This window comes from Triturus cristatus, chromosome 3_2, assembly GCF_964204655.1.
Source record: "Triturus cristatus chromosome 3_2, aTriCri1.1, whole genome shotgun sequence".
Classification (NCBI taxonomy): Eukaryota; Metazoa; Chordata; class Amphibia; order Caudata; family Salamandridae; genus Triturus; species Triturus cristatus.
In genome coordinates, this window is record NC_140584.1 from 930,376,509 (window position 1) to 930,399,500 (window position 22,992).

Consider the following 22,992-nt stretch of genomic DNA (forward strand, 5'->3'; position numbering starts at 1 on the left):
GGGGTGTGAAAAAAGAAAACAACACCTACCTCCTCGCTGTTTTGTCTCACGTCGTCTCTTTTCCATGTCCGCCGAACAGAAAACAGCCAGGCTCTCCTGAGCTAATCACAATGCTGCAATGCAGCATTGTTATTGGCTCCCCTAAGCCAATCACAACGCTGCAATGCAGCTTTGTGATTGGTCTGAGCACTGTATTTCGGCACTCAGGCGGGGGCTGGGGGCCTGGGCATTTTCTCCACCAAGGCTGTAATGCAGCCTGGTGTCACGTTTAGGCGACCATAGAGGGGGTTTTACATTGCACATATCATAACGAGTGAAAGCGAAAGAATGAGTATGTAAGGCATAGAACTACATGTCCCACAATGCCAAGGAGCAGTCACGTTCCTACCTCTGGCCTCTACATAAGCAACGCCTGCTGGGCGCCCAGTGCTTGACACCTGTGATTTGTCGTCACACCCAGAAGGCGGTTTCCACACTCCTTCAATTTCCCTGCCTTTAGAGAAGTTCTGTTTCCCCTCGCACTGGAGCGCATTTGTCCTTTCCGGCTGCCAGAGCCGTTATCTGCCGACTCGTGCTGAAGCGCGTACACGGGCCGAGGGGGCTCGTGGGGAATCCCTGGAATTCGTCAGTTTCTACGTGCCAGAGCACCTCTGACATTTTTTCCTTCCGCCTGAACAGTTCTGTCGACACGGGCTGATGCGCGTAAACGGGCCAAGAAGGCTCGCATTGATTTCCATTCAACTCGCCAGTTTATACGCACCGGAGCGAATTTGACAATATCCCCTGGGGTCAAGACCAGGTTCATTTTTTGTGCATGAGGGATCCTTCACACAGAACAGCGGACAGCTTCGGCCAGAGCTAAGTACACAATCTGTCTGGAAAAACAGAACTAAATACTGGGGCCAACAAGACTAAAGGCTCTAAGGAAAACAGTCCTCATAAGGAGGACGAAGTCCCATCACCCAGCGAGGTGGCATGCTTCATCATCTGGGGCCTCCTCTTAACGACACCTAGGGCCCGATTCACAGAACTAACTTAAGACAAAATCTTAAACTTACTACCATTTTGGTATTCACAGAAGGCACTTACTCATTTTGGTATTCACAGAAGGCACTTACTCATTTTGGTATTCACAGAAGGCACTTACTCATTTCGTTATTCACAGAAGTTAGGAGTCCTAACTTTAGCACTCCTAAATGCCTTCTGTGAATACCGACAGTCTTAAAATTAGGATTTTTCTCAGTTTAGTAGTAGTATAGTTAGGACTCCTAACTTTAGGACTCCTAAATGCCTTCTGTGAATACCGAAAGTCTTAAAATTAGGATTTTTCTCAATTTAGTAGTAGTAAAGTTAGGACTCCTAACTTTAGGACTCCTAAATGCCTTCTGTGAATACCGAAAGCCTTAAAATTTGGATTTTTCTCAGTTTAGTAGTAGTACAGTTAGGACTCCTAACTTTAGGACTCCTAAACTGAGAAAAATCCTAATTTTAAGACTTTCGGTATTCACAGAAGGCATTTAGGAGTCCTAAAGTTAGGAGTCCTAACTTCTGTGAATACCGAAGTGAGTAAGTGTCTTCTGTGAATACCAAAATGAGTAAGTGCCTTCTGTGAATACGAAAATGGTAGTAAGTTTAGGATTTTGTCTTAAGTTAGTTCTGTGAATCGGGACCAGAGTGTGGTTAAGGAGCTACAACTCCTGTGTTGATGGAAAAGGAGGAGCTCGCGGATGTTTTCTTAATCCTAACACCCTGGATAGACCGATCTACACAGAGACTGAAGCTGCCTAACGTGTGGTGAAGTAGCGTGTAAAGTGCAGTGTAAATGAACAGTGTATTAAAATTGACTATCTAAAGAAAATTATGTTTATTAAGTATCTTTAGATGTCAAAAAATAAAAACATGGTCAACATGTTTCAGCCATTAACGATCCCACTTTTTGATCATGGCTTTCTTCAGGACCAAATGTTACTACTGCAACAAAAATTTAAAATAGAAGCAGGGTGAGAAAAATCACATCCCAAACTTAAATGGAACGATACCACCAACAGGAATACCTACTCATCAAGTAGTAAGTGGAACTGCGAGGGTTCTCATGAATCACCTGTTCAAGACAAAAGAGAGAAGCAAGACACAGGGAAGCATATCAATACAACACATAGTCTTAAGGCCTAGCATATAATGACTAACAAAGTTGATGTGGTCAGGTCTCCAAAAGACCTCCTTACCCGTATTAAATCGGGGACAGTCGCCTACGCTCCTGGTAGCAACTCAGGGCGTGAGGCAGCGCTCTATTAAAAAAAAAAATAATAATAATAATATAGAGAAAAGATCTGATCCATAATACTACGATCTTTTGACAAACAACGAGGGCTTGGCCATGTGTGTCTACAAATCACTCAACAATATTGATTCAACTGAAGGTGCAGTATGCAATGTTCGCATACTCCCCTCAAGATGGTCAGTGGTATAAGTAATGGCCAGTGGATAAACCCAAAGTGCACATGGAACAGCACCTGAGTATACTCCATGGCTTGAGAATTATGACTAAAGTCTCAACCACGGTAACCCAACATTCAAGTAGTCCAAAACATTGAAACGTGACACCGTAGTGCCACCACTGTGTCCACAGCAATAGAACAGATAGTATAGCGCCCGAATCTGGGCTGTCACCTATAACGGTGTGCACATAGTTTGTAAAAATAGGACGTAGGTATAAAGTTCAAGTAATATGCGCTCACGTCTGGGCGCTCAAAAAGACTGGAACACATCAGTCACGGTCTCAGATACGAGGCCGGCTTAAAACTGAGCTCGGTAACTGTCACCGACTCGACAGCAACCCAAACCAGCAAAAAATGTGTGCATCAAATGGCCACAACTAGTAAGTACTCCGCGGTACTAAACAAACTCCAGGCAAACTACTGGTAGAGAATACACATGCAAAATAGCCTACCTGGCCGTCGGTACACCGGGCGGTCTTCCTGGTTGTACCGAGCGGTACTAAGACCATGCAAACCGCATCGTGATGTAACCAGCATCAACCCGGAAGCTGACGTGAGGAGCGTAGCCCACAGGAGAGACCTTGTCACGTTATCTGAGTGCCGCAGGCTCAGATTGACACAGCGCTACATTCGGTACTAACGCACCTTGGGACATGTGGTCTATGCCCTGCGCCATTTAGCTAATCAAATACTGGGGACAAGGATGTTAATAGCTATCAGTAGATATAACCCCCGTTAACATCCCTGCACAAAATGTTAAGAAAGTGCTAATAAATCTCGGGTGCAGAAACACAACCGGTTTCCAGTGGGGCATACTGACAAGAAAAATATTAATGACAAGAAAAAAATATTTGTTGCACGAAGCCAGGACAATGTTCATCACTTAACCAAGTGCAGAGGAGCAGAAAAGCAAATGCAATCCCACAACAAAGCTAGAAATTAAAAATTAGAAATTAAAAGCTTTGGACTGAAGATCGGACCCTAATGTTAAGCGGGGGGCCCGGTGAAGAAAGGAAACCAAGGAAAGAGCCAGAGCTCACCACTGTTGGAAGTGTGAGTATAAGGGGTCTGTTTAGCAGACTGGGCCAAGTGGACCCACACGGACCATGGTGGTTGCGGGGGGCAGAATTGAAAAACTCACCCCAGACACCAAATCAAGCTATAGAGCCCAGAGTACTTAATGGTGCAAGGTGTAACCGCTACCCTCTGAACTAAGAAGGGTCCTTAACAAAAGTTACCATGGCAAATATCAACGAAGGGAAGTCCACGGGATGGCATCATTCAACCCCACTGTGTCGCTGTGGATCCTGTACACCCACCGCTGTTCTATTTTGAAAAGATGAGTTGATATGTCAGTAACATGTGGTGGAATATAAGGTTGTTCAAGTATTGTCCAATTAATTTCGTCATCTTTGTGACCAAATTCAACAAAATGATTGGTCAAGCGAGTGGATTGCTTTTTGCACCTAATGGTGCTTTTATGCTCCATTATTCTGTGCTTGACTTTCCTGGTCGTCATGCCTACATATCTCTTCTTGCAGGGACATGTAATAAGGTAAATCACCTTCTCGCTATTACAATTTGTGTGCTTGGTTTGTCGCCAGGGTTTGCCTATGCCTAGGTCAATCTCAATGGTATGTGAGGTTTGTGGACACACTGCACAGCTGCTACAAGCAAAGTGTCCTTGTACCGGAGGCAAATGCCACAGCGTATTGGTCGAGGCTGCCATTGTATTCTTGGGGCGTGTATGTACAAGTGTGTCACGCAGATTGGCGCTTCTCTTGAATGAGAACAATGGAGGAGGAAGTTGAACAAGACCTACATTTAGAATACGCCAGTGTTTCCATATGATTTTTGGGATTTGACTGGACTGTGTACTAAAGGTGTTGACACAGGTGAGTTTATTAAGCGCTGGTTTGGGTACACTGGGTTCAAGTAACGCCTCACGGTTGTTATTAGAGGCCCGTTTGTAGGATTGACGGACCAATCTAGAGGGGTATCGCCTGTCCCGAAGATTCTTAAACGAAAGAATCGGCATGTTTCCTGAAATTGTCAGTTGTAGAGCAATTCCGTCTCAACCTCAGGGATTGCCCAAAAGGTAAACCCTCTCGGGTGGACTTGGGGTGGAAACTAACATATCTTAAGATGGAGTTTCTAGCCATTGGCTTGGTGTAGAGTTCACTACCTAAGCCGTTATCACACGGGAAGATCCGAAGATCTAAAAAAGGTAGACTGAGTTTACTAGTTTCCATGGTGAATTTGAGAAAGGCATTCTGGGAATTGAGCCAGCTATGAAATGCATTAAGAGTGAGCAAGTCACCTCTCCAAATGACGAAAATACCGTCGATATAACGCTTCCACTCTATGATGTGATTACGGTGGGGTTTATTTACATTAAGTACACTCTTCTGTTCAAATAAATGTACATAGAGGTTGGCCAAGCTGGGGCAAAAACGCTCCCCATCGATGTACCGGAGATCTGGAGATAGAACTGGTCCTCATATTTGAAAAAATTCTCGGTCATCATGATGAATGGAACGGGTGAACTGGGCTCCTTTAACTGGTCATCCAAGAGGCCTCTAATTGCTGCAAGAGTTTCAGTCTGGGGTATACACGTGTACAAAGATTCTATGTCAAAGCTGACAAGAAAATCTGTCTCATTGTCAAACCTGGTGTCAGGAAGCATTTGTAGGACAGCTTTCATGTCCTGCAAGTAAGTAGGCATAAGTTTGACTAAGGGCCTCAGAAAAACATCTACAAATGTAGAAAGAGGTTCAAGGAGTGAACCAAGCCCTGATGTGATCGGTCTACCAGGGGGAGGACGTTGTTCCTTATGTATTTTCGGTAACACGTAAAAATAAGGTGTTACCGGATGTGCAGTTACCAAGAATTGAGCCTCGTGTGATGAGATCCAACCCTTTTCTCTATATTCGTTTTTTTTTTTTTTTAATAGAGCGCTGCCTCACGCCCTGAGTTGCTACCAGGAGCGTAGGCGACTGTCCCCGATTTAATACGGGTAAGGAGGTCTTTTGGAGACCTGACCACATCAACTTTGTTAGTCATTATATGCTAGGCCTTAAGACTATGTGTTGTATTGATATGCTTCCCTGTGTCTTGCTTCTCTCTTTTGTCTTGAACAGGTGATTCATGAGAATCATCGCAGTTCCACTTACTACTTGATGAGTAGGTATTCCTGTTGGTGGTATCGTTCCATTTAAGTTTGGGATGAGATTTTTCTCACCCTGCTTCTATTTTTAATTTTTGTTGCAGTAGTAACATTTGGTCCTGAAGAAAGCCATGATCAAAAAGTGGGATCGTTAATGGCTGAAACATGTTGACCATGTTTTTATTTTTTGACATCTAAAGATACTTAATAAACATAATTTTCTTTAGATAGTCAATTTTAATACACTGTTCATTTACACTGCACTTTACACGCTACTTCACCACACGTTAGGCAGCTTCAGTCTCTGTGTAGATCGGTCTATCCAGGGTGTTAGGATTAAGAAAACATCCGCGAGCTCCTCCTTTTCCATCAACACAGGAGTTGTAGCTCCTTAACCACACTAGGTGTGGTTAAGAGGAGGCCCCAGATGATGAAGCATGCCACCTCGGTGGGTGATGGGACTTCGTCCTCCTTATGAGGACTGTTTTCTTTAGAGCCTTTAGTCTTGTTGGCCCCAGTATTTAGTTCTGTTTTTCCAGACCCAAGGATTCCTTGTTGGTTGATAATTAGTGATTAGGGGATTTTTTCCGTGCAGGTCTTTACATTTCCCCATGACCCCCTTTACCCACCGGTATTTTTGCTACTATAGAACTGTGCCTTGCTATTATGGTTCATAAGTTCTGGAAAACGTGAAAGAGGATATGTTTATTTTCTTTTCTTTATTTTTTCCACTTTTGTGCCTTTTTGAATGAGGAGAAGTGTGGCAATATTAACTGTAAGTGCATCCGCATATGATATAGTATATGTTGTGGTGATTGAGGGTGGTGACTTCATGTGTACTGTGTTGTGTCTCACTTACAGGAAATCACGAGGCTACGTTAGGAGTGAGGTCTACAACTCCAGAACAACCCCTCCTTGAGTGTTTTCGCAGCTGCACCGTTATTGTTTAGTTTATTCCTTTTTTCCCTTTCCCCTAAGGTGATGTTGTCTATGGAGTGGATATACAGCACTCATAGGTAGTTCCATATAGGGGATAGGGTTATCTGGCATCTGTCATTGCTCCCGCTGTATCCGGCTTCTGATGTTAGTCGTTAACCGTTCTGTGATCCAACACCTGGGTGGAGAACATGCTAAGTGAGCATGACTGCTTGGCCAGCTCGAGACGGCCGGCCAAAGCTTCATGCGCACTTCAGTGTGCCCACATCTCCTCCCCTACCCTGCTCTGTAAGCAGGGCAGCCCCGCCCGCCCCCATGTTGCTGCAGCAGGAACAAATAAAATGATATAGCAGCAGGAACAAATAAAATCATAATAACATCAAGTTATTATATCTTTATTTTTCCTTTCTTTCACTGCAGTGATTGGGACGACGCTGCAACGCCTTACCGGAGGAGCCATCACTGGTCTTGCCTAGCTCCCCTCTACATCACTGATACTTCCACTTTTCTTTGCTTTCGCATCTCTGTCTCCAAAGCTCATCCATCTCTGCACTACTGATCCATGTCTCACCTCTACATTTAAACCCTCTCTCTCCTCAATGACTAAAATATCTCTTTCACCTCAATGTCTGGGGCTCAATATGAATGTATGGCTCAGATTTCAATCTCTTATCTTGATGCCCATAATCACTGTCTCTTATCTTTTCTCTCTCACCTCTGTATCTCTAAGCTCTCTGTCGGATCATTTCCTACTATTTCTCTGGTATTTATTGTAAGTCTAGGTCTGTCTCTTCCTCACCTCTGTGCCTCAGCTGTCTTTATTCATCAGATACATTTTCATCTGCCTCTCATTTCTACATCTCTTTCTCCAGTTTCCACATCTCTGAGCTGTCACTTATGTATCTGTCTCCAATTTCTCTCACCTCTGTGCTTATAATATAGGGCCAGATGTACAGAGTTGTTTTTTGTTTCCAAACGGCCCAATTCACAGAATTGGGCCGTTTGCGAACAAAAAAAGGCCTAGCTAAGCTTTACTCCTCTGAATTCAATGATAGGCAGCTAAGAATAAAGATCTATAACTACATAATTCATTTAGCTTTAGTGAAATGGGGCTCGTACCTAGACCATTTTATATATATTTGTAAATAGTCAAAAATAATCACACAAGACCAGTATCTATGTATGATTTGTAACTCACGAACATGTGGTACGCTAGAGGTTCAGCGACACCTGAGGTAAGTGAGGCAGGCAAAAAGTATAGCATCGGGTGAGCAGATATAGTGAGACGATTTCCCACTGCAGCTTTGAAAGGAAGACAGCCTCCTAAGCGTATGAGGGTGGGGGGGTGTTGCAATTCTCAGTAAACATGACTTTCTTTGAGGACCCGCAAAGACCATGACTGAGCATGGGTGGTGGTTTGTTTGTTTTCTGAGCACAGCAGGGCATGAACGTCTCCTCTGTCTGTTCTAGAGGCATGGGTGCAGTCAGTGGCACCACAGTCACAAGGCAAATCTGTGTTATTGGGCCTGGCCTCAGAAGATGAATGGCTTGTGTTTTTAGGGATAACCAGGGCCCTGAAATCTCGCTCTCTTCCTCTAGCCTGACCAGCCCTGCCAAGTACCATGTATCAGGCATTAGTCTAACACATTTCAGTGTGGTGGTCCGCATCACAGCACTGAAATGCAATATCATGCATTATAACGCCTTCTGAGCTGTCAAGCTTGAAGCACTGCTAGAATAAAACATCATACAAGCTGCAGTGGCAGTGCATGGTGCGTGCTGCTCCCGGCAGACATGGGGGCTCTCTGACTCAGCTGGCCAGAGGGAGGTACTAGAATGTAATAATAAGTTATAAAGGACACCCAACGCCGCGTGGCGATATCACTGACGTCGGGTCGGAGTCAGTACTCCCAATAGCTACCGAGTGTGAGTTGGTTGGGGCAACTTAATAGGCAGGTCTGGCTCCTGCCTCCTGCGGCACATACAGGCTGGCCGCCGCACAGTTCAAACTTGGCTGCACTGCAGACTGTTGTTTCAATGGCTTAAGTTATGGCAGCGCTGCTCCCACAGCAGGCTGTTGCACTGTATATTGTAATCGGACCGGCCCCATGTTGTGTGCTTGCTGGCTGGCTGCTGCACACAATCATGGCATTTATTGGGAGAGCTCACTGCTTGCAGTCCCAAGGTATCCAGTGGCTGCTACCGGACCCAACCCCACCGGCACTATGGCCAGCGTGTGTGCCATCAGGAGATTCATTGCATCTTCAACGCATACATGACCCCCCTGGCCAACATCATTAAAAGCCACGGACTCAACATCATCTCCTACACCGACGACACCCAACCCATCCTCTCTCTTACTAACAATCCAAGAACCATCAAAGACAAATTCCATAGATGCATGAAAGATGTTGCCGACTGGATGAACTACAGCTGTCTCAAACTCAACACCGACGAGAAAGAAGTACTCATCCTCGGGAAAGACAAGGACACACACTGGAACAGTGAATGGAGGCCCCTGGAGCTGGGCCTAAAACCGATATCCACCGGACATGCCTGCAACCTCGGCTTCATGCTTTACAGCCAGCTATTCATGAAGAAGCAAGTCAGCACTGTTTTCACCGCCTGCTTCCTCATGCTCCCTCTGCTCAGGAAGGTTTTCAGATAGCTCTCCACCAACACCAGGCAAACTGTCATGCAGGCTCTCGTCACCAACAGATTCGACTACGGCAACTCCCTCTATGTAGGATTAACAGCCCAACTCATGAAGAAGCTCCAGACAATCCAGAACACAGCGGCCAGGCACATCCTCCCCAGACAGACACACATAACCCCTCACCTCAGCAAACTCTACTAATACTAGTCATGAGGAGATGCGAGTACAAGCTACTCACCCACGCATACAAGGTATAACACAACAAAGGACCTGCGTACCTCAACAAACGCGTAACCTTTCACCAGCCCACCAGGAAACTCAGATCCTTGCCCTATCTGCCGCCCGTCACATCTGCCGAACAAACAGCGGAGGCAGCTCCTTCTCCCATCTGGCGGCCAAGACCTGGATGGCCTCCCCTGCACATCATAGCCTCACCATCTCTCCAGAAATTCAGGAAGGACCTCAAGACATGGATGTTCAACCGATAGGAGAATAGGCAGAGTTATCCGACAGAGCCTCAAGACCCTCGGAGGTGAAGCAGCCCCGCTCTAAAAATCCTGATTGATTGATTATCGGGAGACGAAGTCGGTCCACTGCACAGTCATTGGGGTGGTCACGACTACTAGCCACTGACTAGACTGTCGCTGTGCGACTTGCCTGGTTATAGCGTCGTGGACAGGGCGCCGGAGGACAACAATGCTGCCTAGCTGGGATCTAAATGAGTGCCTCCCCCTCTCCGCTTTCCAATACAGCCCTGCTTACTGCTCATGTCGCCATCAGTAGTTGAGTGAGTCTACGAGTCACTCAGCTGATTATAATTAAATTATAAACGTCTTTGAGACCGCTTTATCTATTTTCTGCAATTTTGTATAGAGTCTGATAAATGAAAGTCGTTTAACAATTATTTGTTATGTGTTTCAGCAGTTAACTTAGAGTTTCTCGTTGCTAAGGTGGGTGTCATTTCTGATATTTATATGTTTCCCTTGTCTTCATTGCTTAATTTTGCTCACAAGAAATTGGCCCTCTTAGTCGTTGAAATGTCACTCATAGTTACACTGAAATTATGAAAATGTCACACATAGCAATCTTAAACATTGGAAGCTATGCCTGAGGATTCCAGTCTGCTAGTCTCACTGCCACAGCACCTGCTTTAAAATAGGGAGCTCTAATCTGGCTTCTCTAACTTGTCCAATACTTGGTATGGACACTATTGGACAACCTGCTGTGTTTGATATATGATTGATCACATGTCTAAAGGCGAGCGAGCCAATAAATTAACAGAGAGGTGAGACAGAGCCGAGGGAAGGGTCTGGCTCGCATCTTCGGGCCTGTGCACGAGCCGAGCCCTGAAAATGTTTGCTATGTAAATCATTCAACAAGTAAAGTATGATAAAGTCTCTTCAAAATAAAAAAGTGTACTCCTTTAACACGTTGAAGCTTTGACATTAATACGTCACATTATAGCACTACATTGAGTAGTACTTTATTAAAAGTGAAAGTTTTTAAACATGAACCATTAATGAACTAAGAGGCAAGATAGTTGTCATGTAAATAAACCCTGTACTGTCCCAGATTATAATAGAGCAACATTATAGTCTATTAAATCAAGCACAATAGGTTTGTGTACAGCTGGTAGTCTGAATTCACTAGTGCTTTCATACGCAATAATAAATAAATAGGGTTTTGTTGAAAGAAAATATTTGCCAAAGATCACACAGTGTAAGCAGGGAAGGTGCGTTTTTTCAGGTTTTCTGGTTTCACTTTGTAGAAATCAGCCACCAAATACATGTCTAGTTGTCATTCCTTATGTTAAGGCTTTGTTTTTACCTCTTTGCATTTTCTGCAGTTGTTATATAGCACAAACCCAACACAGAGGTATCGGAGCTCTTTACATGAGCAGCAGTTACATTACAAAAGGTCCCCATTCATTGTTTGTAGGCACGGGGAGTGTTTTGCCCAGAATCGCAGGAGCTGACGCAGAAACGAACCTGGTTCTCCAATTCCAAGTCAACAGTTCTGGCCGTAACACCACATCCAGAGTACAGGGAGGTAGGCAGGCAGAAGCCACATGCAGGCTCGGCTTGTTATGGGCTTGAGTTTCCGACAGGACCTTGAGCTGAGCCAGTGCCAGGCTTCAAGCTCAAGCCTGGCTTGAGCTTTCAGTGGCTCGCTACCTCTACACATGTCATATAAAATAGTCATTTTCGGATTATAGGGAGATAGATATGTTATTCTGTATTGGTTTCTTTGCAGTGGTGTGTAAAACAGAAAATATATCAATGGCTTGCATCTGAGAAATCTTTGATAGCGGGTTTTTCGGAGCGTGTTGTTGCAGAAATACTGGAATGCATTGGTACATATCCAGAAAGCTACCAACTGACCGCATATCATGAGTTTGATCTTCAGACAATATCAGACTGTGTAACTGACTGCTTCAGGATACTTATATAGTGAACTGATGCCCACACTGAACTTCTAGGCGCTGATAACATGCATGTTTGGAGGAGTAGGCCTTTGCTTATAGGGGAAAGTCAAACTACTGGTACCAGCATACTTAGTGCTGCAACTGAAAACCAAGGCTTCCTGAAGATACCTTCACAGCATGGTGCTTGTTGATTGCTATGTTGCTACATATCTGATTTCTGGTCCCTTGGGTTATATAAGATGGTAAAGGTGTGGATACATTAAGTTGTCTCATGTTAGATGTATAGATCTCGAACCAGTTGTTCCCTGTGTTTCGTTTTGTTGTGCCTTCTCCTTATATACGTAGGGCTGTAACAAAATGAAAAACAAGAACAGCACTGGCTGAACTACTCACAACTTGCCATGCAGTGGCTGGCATGGGGAGGAGGGTGGGGGGATTCAGCAGCAAATATTGAGCTGAATCTGGGTTCCAGGCTGATCGCAGTGAATTATTTGTTACCTGGTGCAGTTTGTAGACATAGGGCAGTGGAGTCCGTCCTTCTGCTTTTGGTGTGCATGTGAAGCGGAAGCATGTAGGGATGGCTCTTAATTTTCTTTACATTTCAACTCAGCACAAATGCTTCACTTAAAGGGGTCATCCGCAGTTCCTTCTACCCTAGTCTTATCAATGCATCCAGGACATATCCTTTAGGACCACCCCAATGCTGCTCTGAATGAGAAAAGAATAGAATACTCACCTCTTTAAAGAAAACTACATAACAATGAATTAACCATCCACAACTGTTTCCTCTCCTATCACTCACCGACTTTACGCTTGCCTTTGACCATGAACAGTGCTCCACTATCTCCTAGCTAGTTTGTGCTATAAAAATACCATATACATACACAGACACATACATACTCTCTCTGGAAGCAGTTGAAAGGCATATTATCACAGCTGATGCTTTTTTCAATCACATAGACCCCTTCAGACAAACAGACACGCAAAGACCCTCAATGACTTCACAAGCTGCCAAGAGATAAACTGGGGCTTGGAAGTTGTTTTCTCAAGCCCTGTATGTAAGAGGTAAAGGTTTAACGTGTACTGTTAGAATGTATGCCATGTCTAGATATATATCTGTATATAAGTGTAATTACACTATAATCATTTATATAGCTCAAGCTTCCGGTGGCCCCCAGTCAACACCAGAAGGACTGTCACATAGGCCCTTGTCACCAGCATGCTGGACTATGGGAACTTACTTTATGTAGGAATCACTGCACGCCTCCTGAAGAGATTACAGACAATACAAAACTCAGCGGCCAAATTCATCCTTGACCGCCCCATACAAACCCACATCACACCCCACCTTAAGAAGCTACACTGGCTCCAGATCCAGAAGAGATGCCAGTTCAAGATGTTGACCCACACATACAAAGCCCTGCACAACAAAGGACCAGCTTACATCAACCAACGCTTGACCCTCCATCAACCAACCAGACACCTAAGATCTGCCTCTCCCTTCCTCGCAGACATCCCCCGGATCCACCGAATCAACAGTGGAGGACGCGCCTTCTCACACTTGGCGGCCAAAGCTTGGAATAACTTTCCCCTCTACATCAGGATCACCCCATCGCTCCAGCAATTCAGAAAAGGACTCCAGACCTGGCTCGTCAAATGAACAGATCACAACGAAGCCAGCAGCACCCCGCTAGTGCCCTGAGACCTTTATGGGTGATTTGCCACACTTTACAAATCTCTGATTGATTGATTAGGGAGTCTATTATACTGCAAAGGACCCCAATTTTACAACCTTAAATAAACATTGAGAAAAAAGCCTTTACGTTTATAAACCTGTGCCTTGCAGGTTACATCCATCTAGCTAATGCAGGTGCATCAGTCACTGAGCTATATTATCAGGATTGTAACTTATAACCTGCAGGTAACACGAGGATCTCCGCACCAAAAACATGGACCCACTGAGCTATTGATCTATGCTGCGAGACATACTGTTAACAATTCAGAGGACTTACAATGCACCCACAGAATAACTGTAGTTGTTTTTGTTGTCTTTCGATTGCTTAGCTCTGTATGTTTCCTTTCCTTTCTTGTGATAGCTCCTCCCTGGAGCATGGACCGAGTACATATGTTCTTCCTCATCTTTGGTCTTCCTCGTCTTTTTGCAACACACTTTTCTTATTTTGTAAGCATTTCAATATTATTCTTGGACGTGCAATTTGCTTTATTACTTTTAAAACAGGCATACAGCTTCCTATTTATGTTGCTTTCATCCTATATGCCACCTCTGTTGACACTTTTGTTGCTTTAGACCCACAAGTGCAGTACACCATATGCACCTCTACACCACTCCACTCTATGCCATTCCACTTTATGCCATGCCATACTACTCAACTCCACTTCAATCTGTGCCACTCCACTCTACACCACTCCTCTCTACTATATCCCACTTCACTCTATGCCACTCCACTCAACCCCACTCTACGCCTCCCTACCCCATTCCACACTACACCTCTCTGCCCCACGCCATTCCACACCACTCCACCCCAATATTTTCTATGCCACTCCATTCCACTCCACAGCACTCTATGCCACCCCACTCTACTCTATGTCACTCCACTCTACGCCACTCCACTCGATGATACTCTATTCCTCTCTTTGCCACCCCACTCTACAGCACACGACTCCACTCTAGGCCAATCCACGCCATTCCACTCCATGCCACTCTACTTTTTGCCTCTCTAGGTGCCACCCCACTTTACCCCATTCTACACCACTCTATTCTACGCCACTTCATTCCACACAATGCCACTCTGCGCCACTTCACTCTGTGCCACTCCACTCTAAGCCACTCTACTCTATGTCAATCCACTCCATTTCACCTAATTCTATGCCGCTTTACGCCACTCCACTCTGTACAGTCTATTGTATGCCACTCCACTCTACACCACTCTAGGCCACTCCATTCCATACCACTCCACTCAACTCCACACAATGGCATACTCCACTCCACTTTACGCAACTCTATTCTACACCATTTTATTGTACTCTATGCCGCTCTCCCCTACAATACTCCATTCTAAGCCACTCCACAGTATGCCACTCCATTCCACTCTCCGCCACATTAGTCTACTCTATGCTACTCTACTCTATGCCGCTCTACTGTACGGATCTCTACTTTATGTCACTCCACTCTTTGTCGCTCCACTCTGTGCCACTCCACTCTACTTTATACCACTCTACCACACACCAATCCACTCTATGCCACTTCACTTTACGCAACTCCACACCACTCTACTCTACTCTACGCCACCATATTGTACCCCACGCCATGCTGCTGTTTGACATGGCTAAGAGACATCGGCATAGCCAATATCTCTCACATAGGTAAGACCTATTGGCTTTGCCAATGGTTGTATGGTTGTTTTCCATTGCTATCACTTGTGCTGACATGAGACGAGTCGAGGATCGAGATTTCCTAAAGGTAGCCCTTTCAAGGTGTATTCTGGGGACTGGCCAGCAGTAGAGGGCACAATGCTTGTGTTGTTACTCATGAAAGTAAACATTTGTTTTTCCAGGTGATCGGGAAAGTCATGAACTCTGGCCAGAGTGACAGCCCCTTTCTTAAGGCTTTTCCAGTCCTCAGCAGCCTATCGCGGAACCCGGACTTCGAGTACCGTGCAGTGATAAACGCAAACGAGCAGAAACCTATGTCTGTGGACGCCTTTCTGATGTTTCAGGTTTCTACGGTAGATTTAGAGACTGGCAGCCTTACTATTCTAGGTAACTTCCAAGTAATGTTAATGTGAATGTTCATTGAAAAACACACGTTACCCAGCTATAATAATACACTTTCTTATGGGTTCTAGGCTGGCACAAGTCCTAAAAAATAATGAGGGACTAAATAGCATAGGTGTTTTTGCAATTATTTCAGATGCACATTAGGTGATGTCAGAATCCATCAACAGCTCTAACATGAAAATAGATGCCTCTATTTTACAGTCAAAGCTTATATAGTCTTTTTTCACCAATAATATAAAAATGTAAACAAATGTATACAGCATATGTTTTCATACCTAAACCAGACATATATGCGCATCGTTTTGTTTGTGATTGAACAGAAGTGAATGCTTTAGACCAGTGGTTGTTAACCTTTTCACTTCTGCGGACCCCACCTAATCATTACTGGAATCCAGGGACCCCTACTGAATCATTATTGGTATCCGAGTACCTCCCCCCACCCCATGGAGTCATTATTGGAATCCAGGGATCCTGGCCAAAGCATTTTCAATGATTTGAACAGCAAAACAATACACAAAAAATATGGAACCGTTTATCAAACCAATACAAAAATAATTAAATATTTTATGTAATTCACAAACAAATATTAACACAATCTAAATTTTTATTTTAATGGGAGGGTTGGAGCTTTTCTAAATTCAATTAAAGCCACTCATTGTCCATTCTAAATTCTGTTTTATGGGCTTCCACTGCTCCCACTGATCAATATGTGGATACCAACTTAATTTTTAGCCTTCAGTGTCAAATTCCAAATATTTACAGGATTTAAAAAAAAAAGAATTGTACATTTGGTTCTATTTTTCTATACACTTTACTAATCTGTTAATATTATTTAGTAGGCTTTGTGTGCCCACAGGGGTCACTGGACCACAAATTAAAAAATACTGATTTAGATGATTTGAACCACAAAACAGTACACACAAATATGGAAAACAAGCGTTCATCATACAAATATGCAAAGGTGAAATATTTTATTTAATTCCCAAACAAATATAGACCATTTTAACTTTTAATTTTATGGGGAAGGTTAAAGCTTTTCTAAATTCAATTGAGACCGCTCATCTTCCATACAATATTATGTTTGACGGCTCCCACGGATCAATCTGAGGATACCAACTTAATTTCAAATTCTTTCACATTTATAGCATGTTTAAACATGTTCAGTTTTGCTTCTGTATCCATATACACCTTATTAATCTGTTAATATTACCTAATTTTCTAAGCAGTCTCAGCGCCTTTAGTAGGAGTCAGGAACCCCCAGAGGTCCACAAAACTACAGGATAAGAAATCTGTTTTAGACAATAACAAGTTCTACATTTAAACACAATCCATGTTTTTTTATTGCTCTTTATTGATTTTATACATGTAAATGCATAGTGCAATTACACAGATATTCTTAGACAAGATGGAATAATCTCAGCAGGCGTTGATTTTACTACACAAGAGGAGCCAATATTAACAACCCCCCTAACCCCTCACCACACCGCTCAAGAGGTTCATATGCAGCTTTAGCTTGTGTACATTTGTAGTATTATGTCAGTATCACATTTCATTATTACATATTCAGGAGAGTGCGTGAACAGACACATACATATGTATAACATTATGGGGACACACATCAAATTTCAGTGTCTCAGCAGTCTTATCGAACTGTACAGCCGACTACCTTCTGACTTGTCACATTACATCTGGTAATCTTCAAGCAGTTAACTGTCTATGGAGGCTTGGTACAAGACATTGCCTCAACCTTCTGTAGTAGAACCTTCCACAATCTGTATTTTTATACACACTTGCACCTAAATATAAATTAAGAAATGCAGCGGTTGATTACTTACATGTTTATTTACATTTAAAACTCTGTATGCTGGTTAATCACATGCTTTGTGAATGGCACTTACTTTTTCTGCCTTTCTTCCTTCAACCAGCATTTCACTTTTAAATTGTGAAAGTCTAGCACATTGGGTGTAATAATATTTGATTCACACCATAGAAGGAGTTGTGCAATCGTATCTTTCTTTAGAAAAAGTGAATCAAGTCAGAGATTTCCAACAAACTACACATGCAAAGATACTTTTCCTGCTCATTGTCAGCAAGTGTGCCACAGAGCAAGAATGGACAATGTCCCCCCTGACTGCGGGTTGGATAGTAAAATACAACAATAATCAGGGTCCAGTGGGCCTCAGTAACACTTGCAGTGCTGCACCGTTGATGGCTACGTCTCTGATCAGAGTAGAAGCGTGGCCATTCCTTGTTTAGTTAGAGACATCAAATTGAGCAGAACAGATCTACCCCATTTTAGTTTGGTGAATATTTTGCACAGAATTCAGATTTTCAACAGCAGGGGTAGGTAAAAAATTGTGATTTTATTAAACACCGGTGGCTAATATGCATTTCCTCTTTATTGCCTTCACACAGCAGCAACAAAGATAGAGCGCATTTAAAGGACGGGGGAAGATTGGTACCTTATATCAACTTCTTATTGATGTGCAATCTGATGATTTGGAGGCACAGAACTTAAAATGGAACACTAGACTATCACAGGAAGGGGGATCTATTACATGACTTGATTGTTTTAGCTGGAAAGCTCTTGGTATCCTCTAGCCTTCAGACGCAACATTATAAGACTATATTTAATTTATATTATACCCCGGTCAAAATAGCACGCCAGGGCGGTCTAAACATGGATAAATGTACACGGTGTGAGGTCTGACAGCCTACACGTGTTTTTCACCTGCCCAGATTTGAAGCTTTTGATTGGGAGGGTAGAGGCCTTTTTAACAGAGGTTACAGGAGCACAGATGCAGATTACTCCTTCTGTTATGCTATTGGGAGTTCTGGAAGATTCCATGGCTAGGGGTGCTATGCATAAATGTAGGTATCTGATATTCATAGCCGTTGCGGTGGCTCGATTGTGCATAACCACATTATGGCGACAAAAAGAACCACTGCCGCTTGAAATGTGGAAAAGAAAGTTATACTTTATCTGTAATTTAGAGTACAGTTTGTACGTTCTAAAGGGGTGGCAGAAACGGACATTGGGTATGGAAATATGGGACCCAATAATTGACCATTTTGAAATTGTGTATGGCTGTTGTGATTATTTTGCTTGGGATATGCATACAATGTATTATTGGCTTATTTAAAATAAATAAATAAAACAACAAAAAAACAAAGATAGATCGCTGAATCAGAATCAGAACCTTAAAACATTCCAAACACGTTTAAATTCTCAGAGCATGCGCCATCTTCTTTCTTTCTTGCGGCAACTGAACAAAGTCTTTCGACACAAAAACTGTAAACCATTCTGGGAACTTCTCTTGAAGACACCTTCCACAGAAAACTCCAACATCATCCGCACACCAAAGCCAATATTAACTTGTCCTGAAAAAAAAAAAACATAAGAGTGGGATTCATCTTGGGTGAGATAATACTAACCTCCATGTCTTAAATAAAATCATGATTTTTTAGATACCCCTGGTGCGGAATATCGGAAATTACTGGCAAGGCACATAGGCCAATATTCTGTATGTTCAAAGCCTTTTCATAACATTCACCACAGCACTCTCCACTTGCTTGAACCAAAAATTTTTAGACACTGAATCAGTTGCCCAAACCACTGAAGCAAGAATATTTCACAAACTTCTCCCCACCATTAAGAGCCTTTGAAGTCATAGCGCCTCTCTCTGAATGCACCCCAAATCTATAAACATCAATTCTTGCCCTTTTAATGACCTCCTTAACCCATTGGGTTATCTGAATAAAACCAGCAATTGAGAATCTCCCAGACTGTTCAAACCACCAGTCCTTCTCTCATGCTCTCTCAAAAACCTAACCACATACAAATGCTCCTTGTCCCTCATACTGGGATAAAAAATAGTCCTAGTCATTGTCTTAGTCCTCTTTCTAAAAAAACACATTCCCCCTGAAAGATCACTTCTAGAAGAAACCCCCTAAGCTCCATATCAACATCCCAATGTGAAGTATACTTCAGACCTTGAGGAAATTTAACCGAACACTCCTAATCAAATACCAATCATGCTGCGCTAACAGCAGTCCATTCACTAACAAATGATTTGCAGAAATTGCTGACCTGCTGAAAGTCACCAAATTATATGAACTGACCCCTAAAAACACTTCTGCTAAATAATTTACCACACTTACCACAGATGCCGAAAAGGGATCCAAACGCGTCTCAGAACAGCAGAAAACCCATCTCTTCTACGCCAACCTCTAAGACTTTGTCGTACCTGCCACCCAATATCCTTTGATGAGTTTTGTAGCCTCTGACCATAAGCCTGACACCTGCCATACTCTTCTGAAATCATCCATCAACTGCAGATGACCCTGCAACACCAGATCGTGACTCTCTCCCCCATTGGATTTACCAACCACCCCAGGTAACATGAAATAGCCACTGGATCATCTAATAAGAAACTCACCACATCTGGAAACCATTTCAGAACCACCAAAATAACTTCTGCCTGCTCGCACCTCACTTTCACCAACAATCTCTGGATCATGGAAAACATAATTGTGTTTCAACCTCCAACTCAATAGAAAAGCTTCCACCACCTTAGCCTCTGGATCCGGCTTTGTCAGGATCCTCTCGTGGACTCAGACCGTACCTGCTGGACTGACAGAAACAACCCTTTCTTTTCCCTCCAGCTGCCGGAATCGGAGGTATGCATGTCCAGGGGTGAGACCACCTGCACGTCCTATCACTGGCCCTTTAAGGACCCAGTCCACGAGGAGGCCGGCCCTGCCTCCTGAAGGTGGCAACATGAAGCATCATCCCCCAAAAAGGAGCCACCAGCCAATGAGGAGTCGTTCAAGGACCGGAAGGAGGACGAAGGCACCGAGATCGAGCGTCGGACGAAGATCAGGAGGAGGAGAGGATTGTGAGAGGAGAAGCCGCGGAGAGACCACAAGAAGAGCCTGGAGGCCAACGACCTTGTGTTCTGCCCTGCCACACTCCCGGAGGAACGTGGCTAGAGCAGGTGCGTGCTCGCTCTCGGGGACCCAGGAGGTTGAGTTCGGCATTACAGGGAGGCGGGAGAGGCTCGGGAACCTAGGCCGGGACATAGCTTTCCTAGCAATGCGCTGCGTAACTCCCTACCCTTCGTGGTGACGGTCCCTATTCCCGCACTATCCTAAAAGCTGACGGGTGTTGCCTCCCTTCACCTTCCCTCCCTCACTGACTGTACGCCGCCAGAGCACTAATACGAGTGCTTGTTTATTTTTCTTTTCCTGCGGCTGCCGGAGTATCACCCCACCTGGTCCCCTGAAGACATCAAGGAGGCGAAGCACATCCATCCGAAGACGACGTCGCCTGAACCCCCCTTTTTAACAACCGTTATCATTTCTGTCCTTGAATAAAAGAACCTTCACACTGCACTTTCGTGTCACGTCTCAACCTGCCTTAGTGACACTTGGGGGAGAATGCGGGCAGTGTAGAACCATTTGTGAGCCCAAAAATGGAGGCGTTGATATAACATATAGTGGAGGGACAAAAGAAACTGGAGTGGGCCGTCGAAAGGCAGATAAACTCTGCCCAAGCCGACCGGGACACCCTCAAAGAGTTTATGAAAGCCCAGGTCGAGACCCAACGGAGGACCATTGATGACCCACCCACGGAAGCAGCCGGCCAAAAACCCTTTCGAAGCACTTTGGTCACCCCCAACATCTCGTTGCAAAAATATGTTTTTATTGAATTTCAAAAGGGCGGCCAGGGCAGCCGGCTGGCCCCTGGTTAAATTGCCTTTTTTCCTTGCGCCCCTGCTCACGGGGGAGGCTCAGACGGCCTACCAGGTCACCAATTCCGGTGGTATCACGCCTTAGGAGGAGATCAAGGCAGTGATCTTGGACCACCTGGGTATGGACGCCAAGGCCTATCGTCTCAGATTTAGGTGAGAGAAAGGCGCACCTGGCGATAATCCTAAGACACTGTACTTCAAGCTGAAACTGGCAGCAGACAAGTGGCTGAGACCTAACGATAGGTTCAAGGATGAGATCATACAGTCCATCTATCTAGAGCAGTTTTTGGAGTCACTGCCGTACAATACCCAGGGTTGGTTAAGGCAACATGCCAACCTTACAGCAGAACAAGCAGTGGACATGGCCACCTCCTTTGCCAGGGCCCAACCACGTCTTAGCCCCTGGGAACCAGAAAAAGCACTGCGTTCAGCACCCACACCGCGGAAGGCACTCAGGCCCATCAGGGAACCTCAAAAGCACGTATCCCGAAGCCCAAAACCCCCCTGCCTCGCGGACCACAGTGTTTCAACTGCGGAGAGTGGGGCCACATTGCCCGGGCATGTCCACGGAAGAAAACGGAAGAACCGATGGACATGAGCTATCTACAGAAGAACCTCCTATGTACAGAGGAAATGGGGACCTGTTTCTACGCAAGTCTTAGTGTTAATGGTTCTTCTGTGTTGGCCCTCCTTGATTCAGGCTGTCGACAGTCAGTGACTAAGCAAGAACTGGTTAGGTCCGAACAGCTTCTCCCAGGGAAACAGGTGTTCATACGCTGTGTACATGGGGATGTCCGTCCATATCCTATAGCCCGAATACCCCTTCAATACCCTGGGGTTTCGCTTTCCCTAGTCACTGTAGGAGTCTTGTCAACCCTGCCAGAAGAGCTTATCCTCGGTACAGACAATCCCAACTACCTATCCCTATTCACCAATCTGATAACGAGAAAACCCCTGGCTGGTCCAGACCCCAACCCCGCGGTACCCAAGGCCCTGTTGTCCCAGAGTCCTTGGCAAGGAGACAAGGACTTCCGCTGGGCTCAGAAAAATGATGCTACCCTGTTCCAAGCCTGGCAGGAAGCCTTACAGCTCCAGACCCGAGCCATTCATGTCTTCCCTCACTTTCAAATCTCGAACGGTCTTTTGTACAGAGTGGCCGAAAAAGACGCGACCCCTCAGCTTTTGGTCCCTAAAGACTTCCGGGACCAGATTCTCTTTTTTGCCCACTCCCACCTACTGGTGGGTCATACCGGGGCACACAAAACCACCCAAAATCTCCAGAGACTGTTTTACTGGCCAGGAATATACGCCCACACAAAACAATACTGCCAAGAATGCCACATATGTCAAAGGAAGAAGCCATACCGGCCCCCGCCCGTACCCCTGCAGCCCTTACCAATCATAGGAAGACCCTTTGAGAGGGTGGGGATGGACCTTATTGTTCCCCTACCGAAGTCCACAAAGGGGTTTCAGTGCGTCCTGGTCTTGGTAGACTACTGTACCCGTTTCCCTGAGGCCTTCCCTCTCAGGGCCCCGACTACAGCTAACATTGCGGACAAGCTGCTGGAAAAATGTTCGCGTGTAGGGTTCCCTCTTCAAATACTACCAGACCAGGGCACCCCTTTTGTCTCCCGGCTCATGGCCCAAGTATGCAAGCTGTTAGAGGTGAAGCATATCAAGTCCTCTGTGTACCATCCCCAGACTGACGGGTTGGTTGAAAGATATAATGGGACCCTAAAACTAACCCTAAAGAAGATGTT

At 44.6% G+C, this 22,992-nt stretch overlaps 1 protein-coding gene across 1 annotated transcript in view; it reads left to right on the forward strand.

Moving 5' to 3' along the window:
• Positions 1 to 22,992, forward strand: part of LOC146858828 (uncharacterized) — a 1,229,505-nt gene that overhangs the window by 623,892 nt on the left and 582,621 nt on the right. Inside the window, exon 23 of the mRNA XM_085647127.1 lies at positions 15,257 to 15,461. Within this exon, the coding sequence (XP_085503253.1) occupies positions 15,257 to 15,461 (205 nt within the window). The remainder of the gene's footprint in view (positions 1 to 15,256; positions 15,462 to 22,992) is intronic.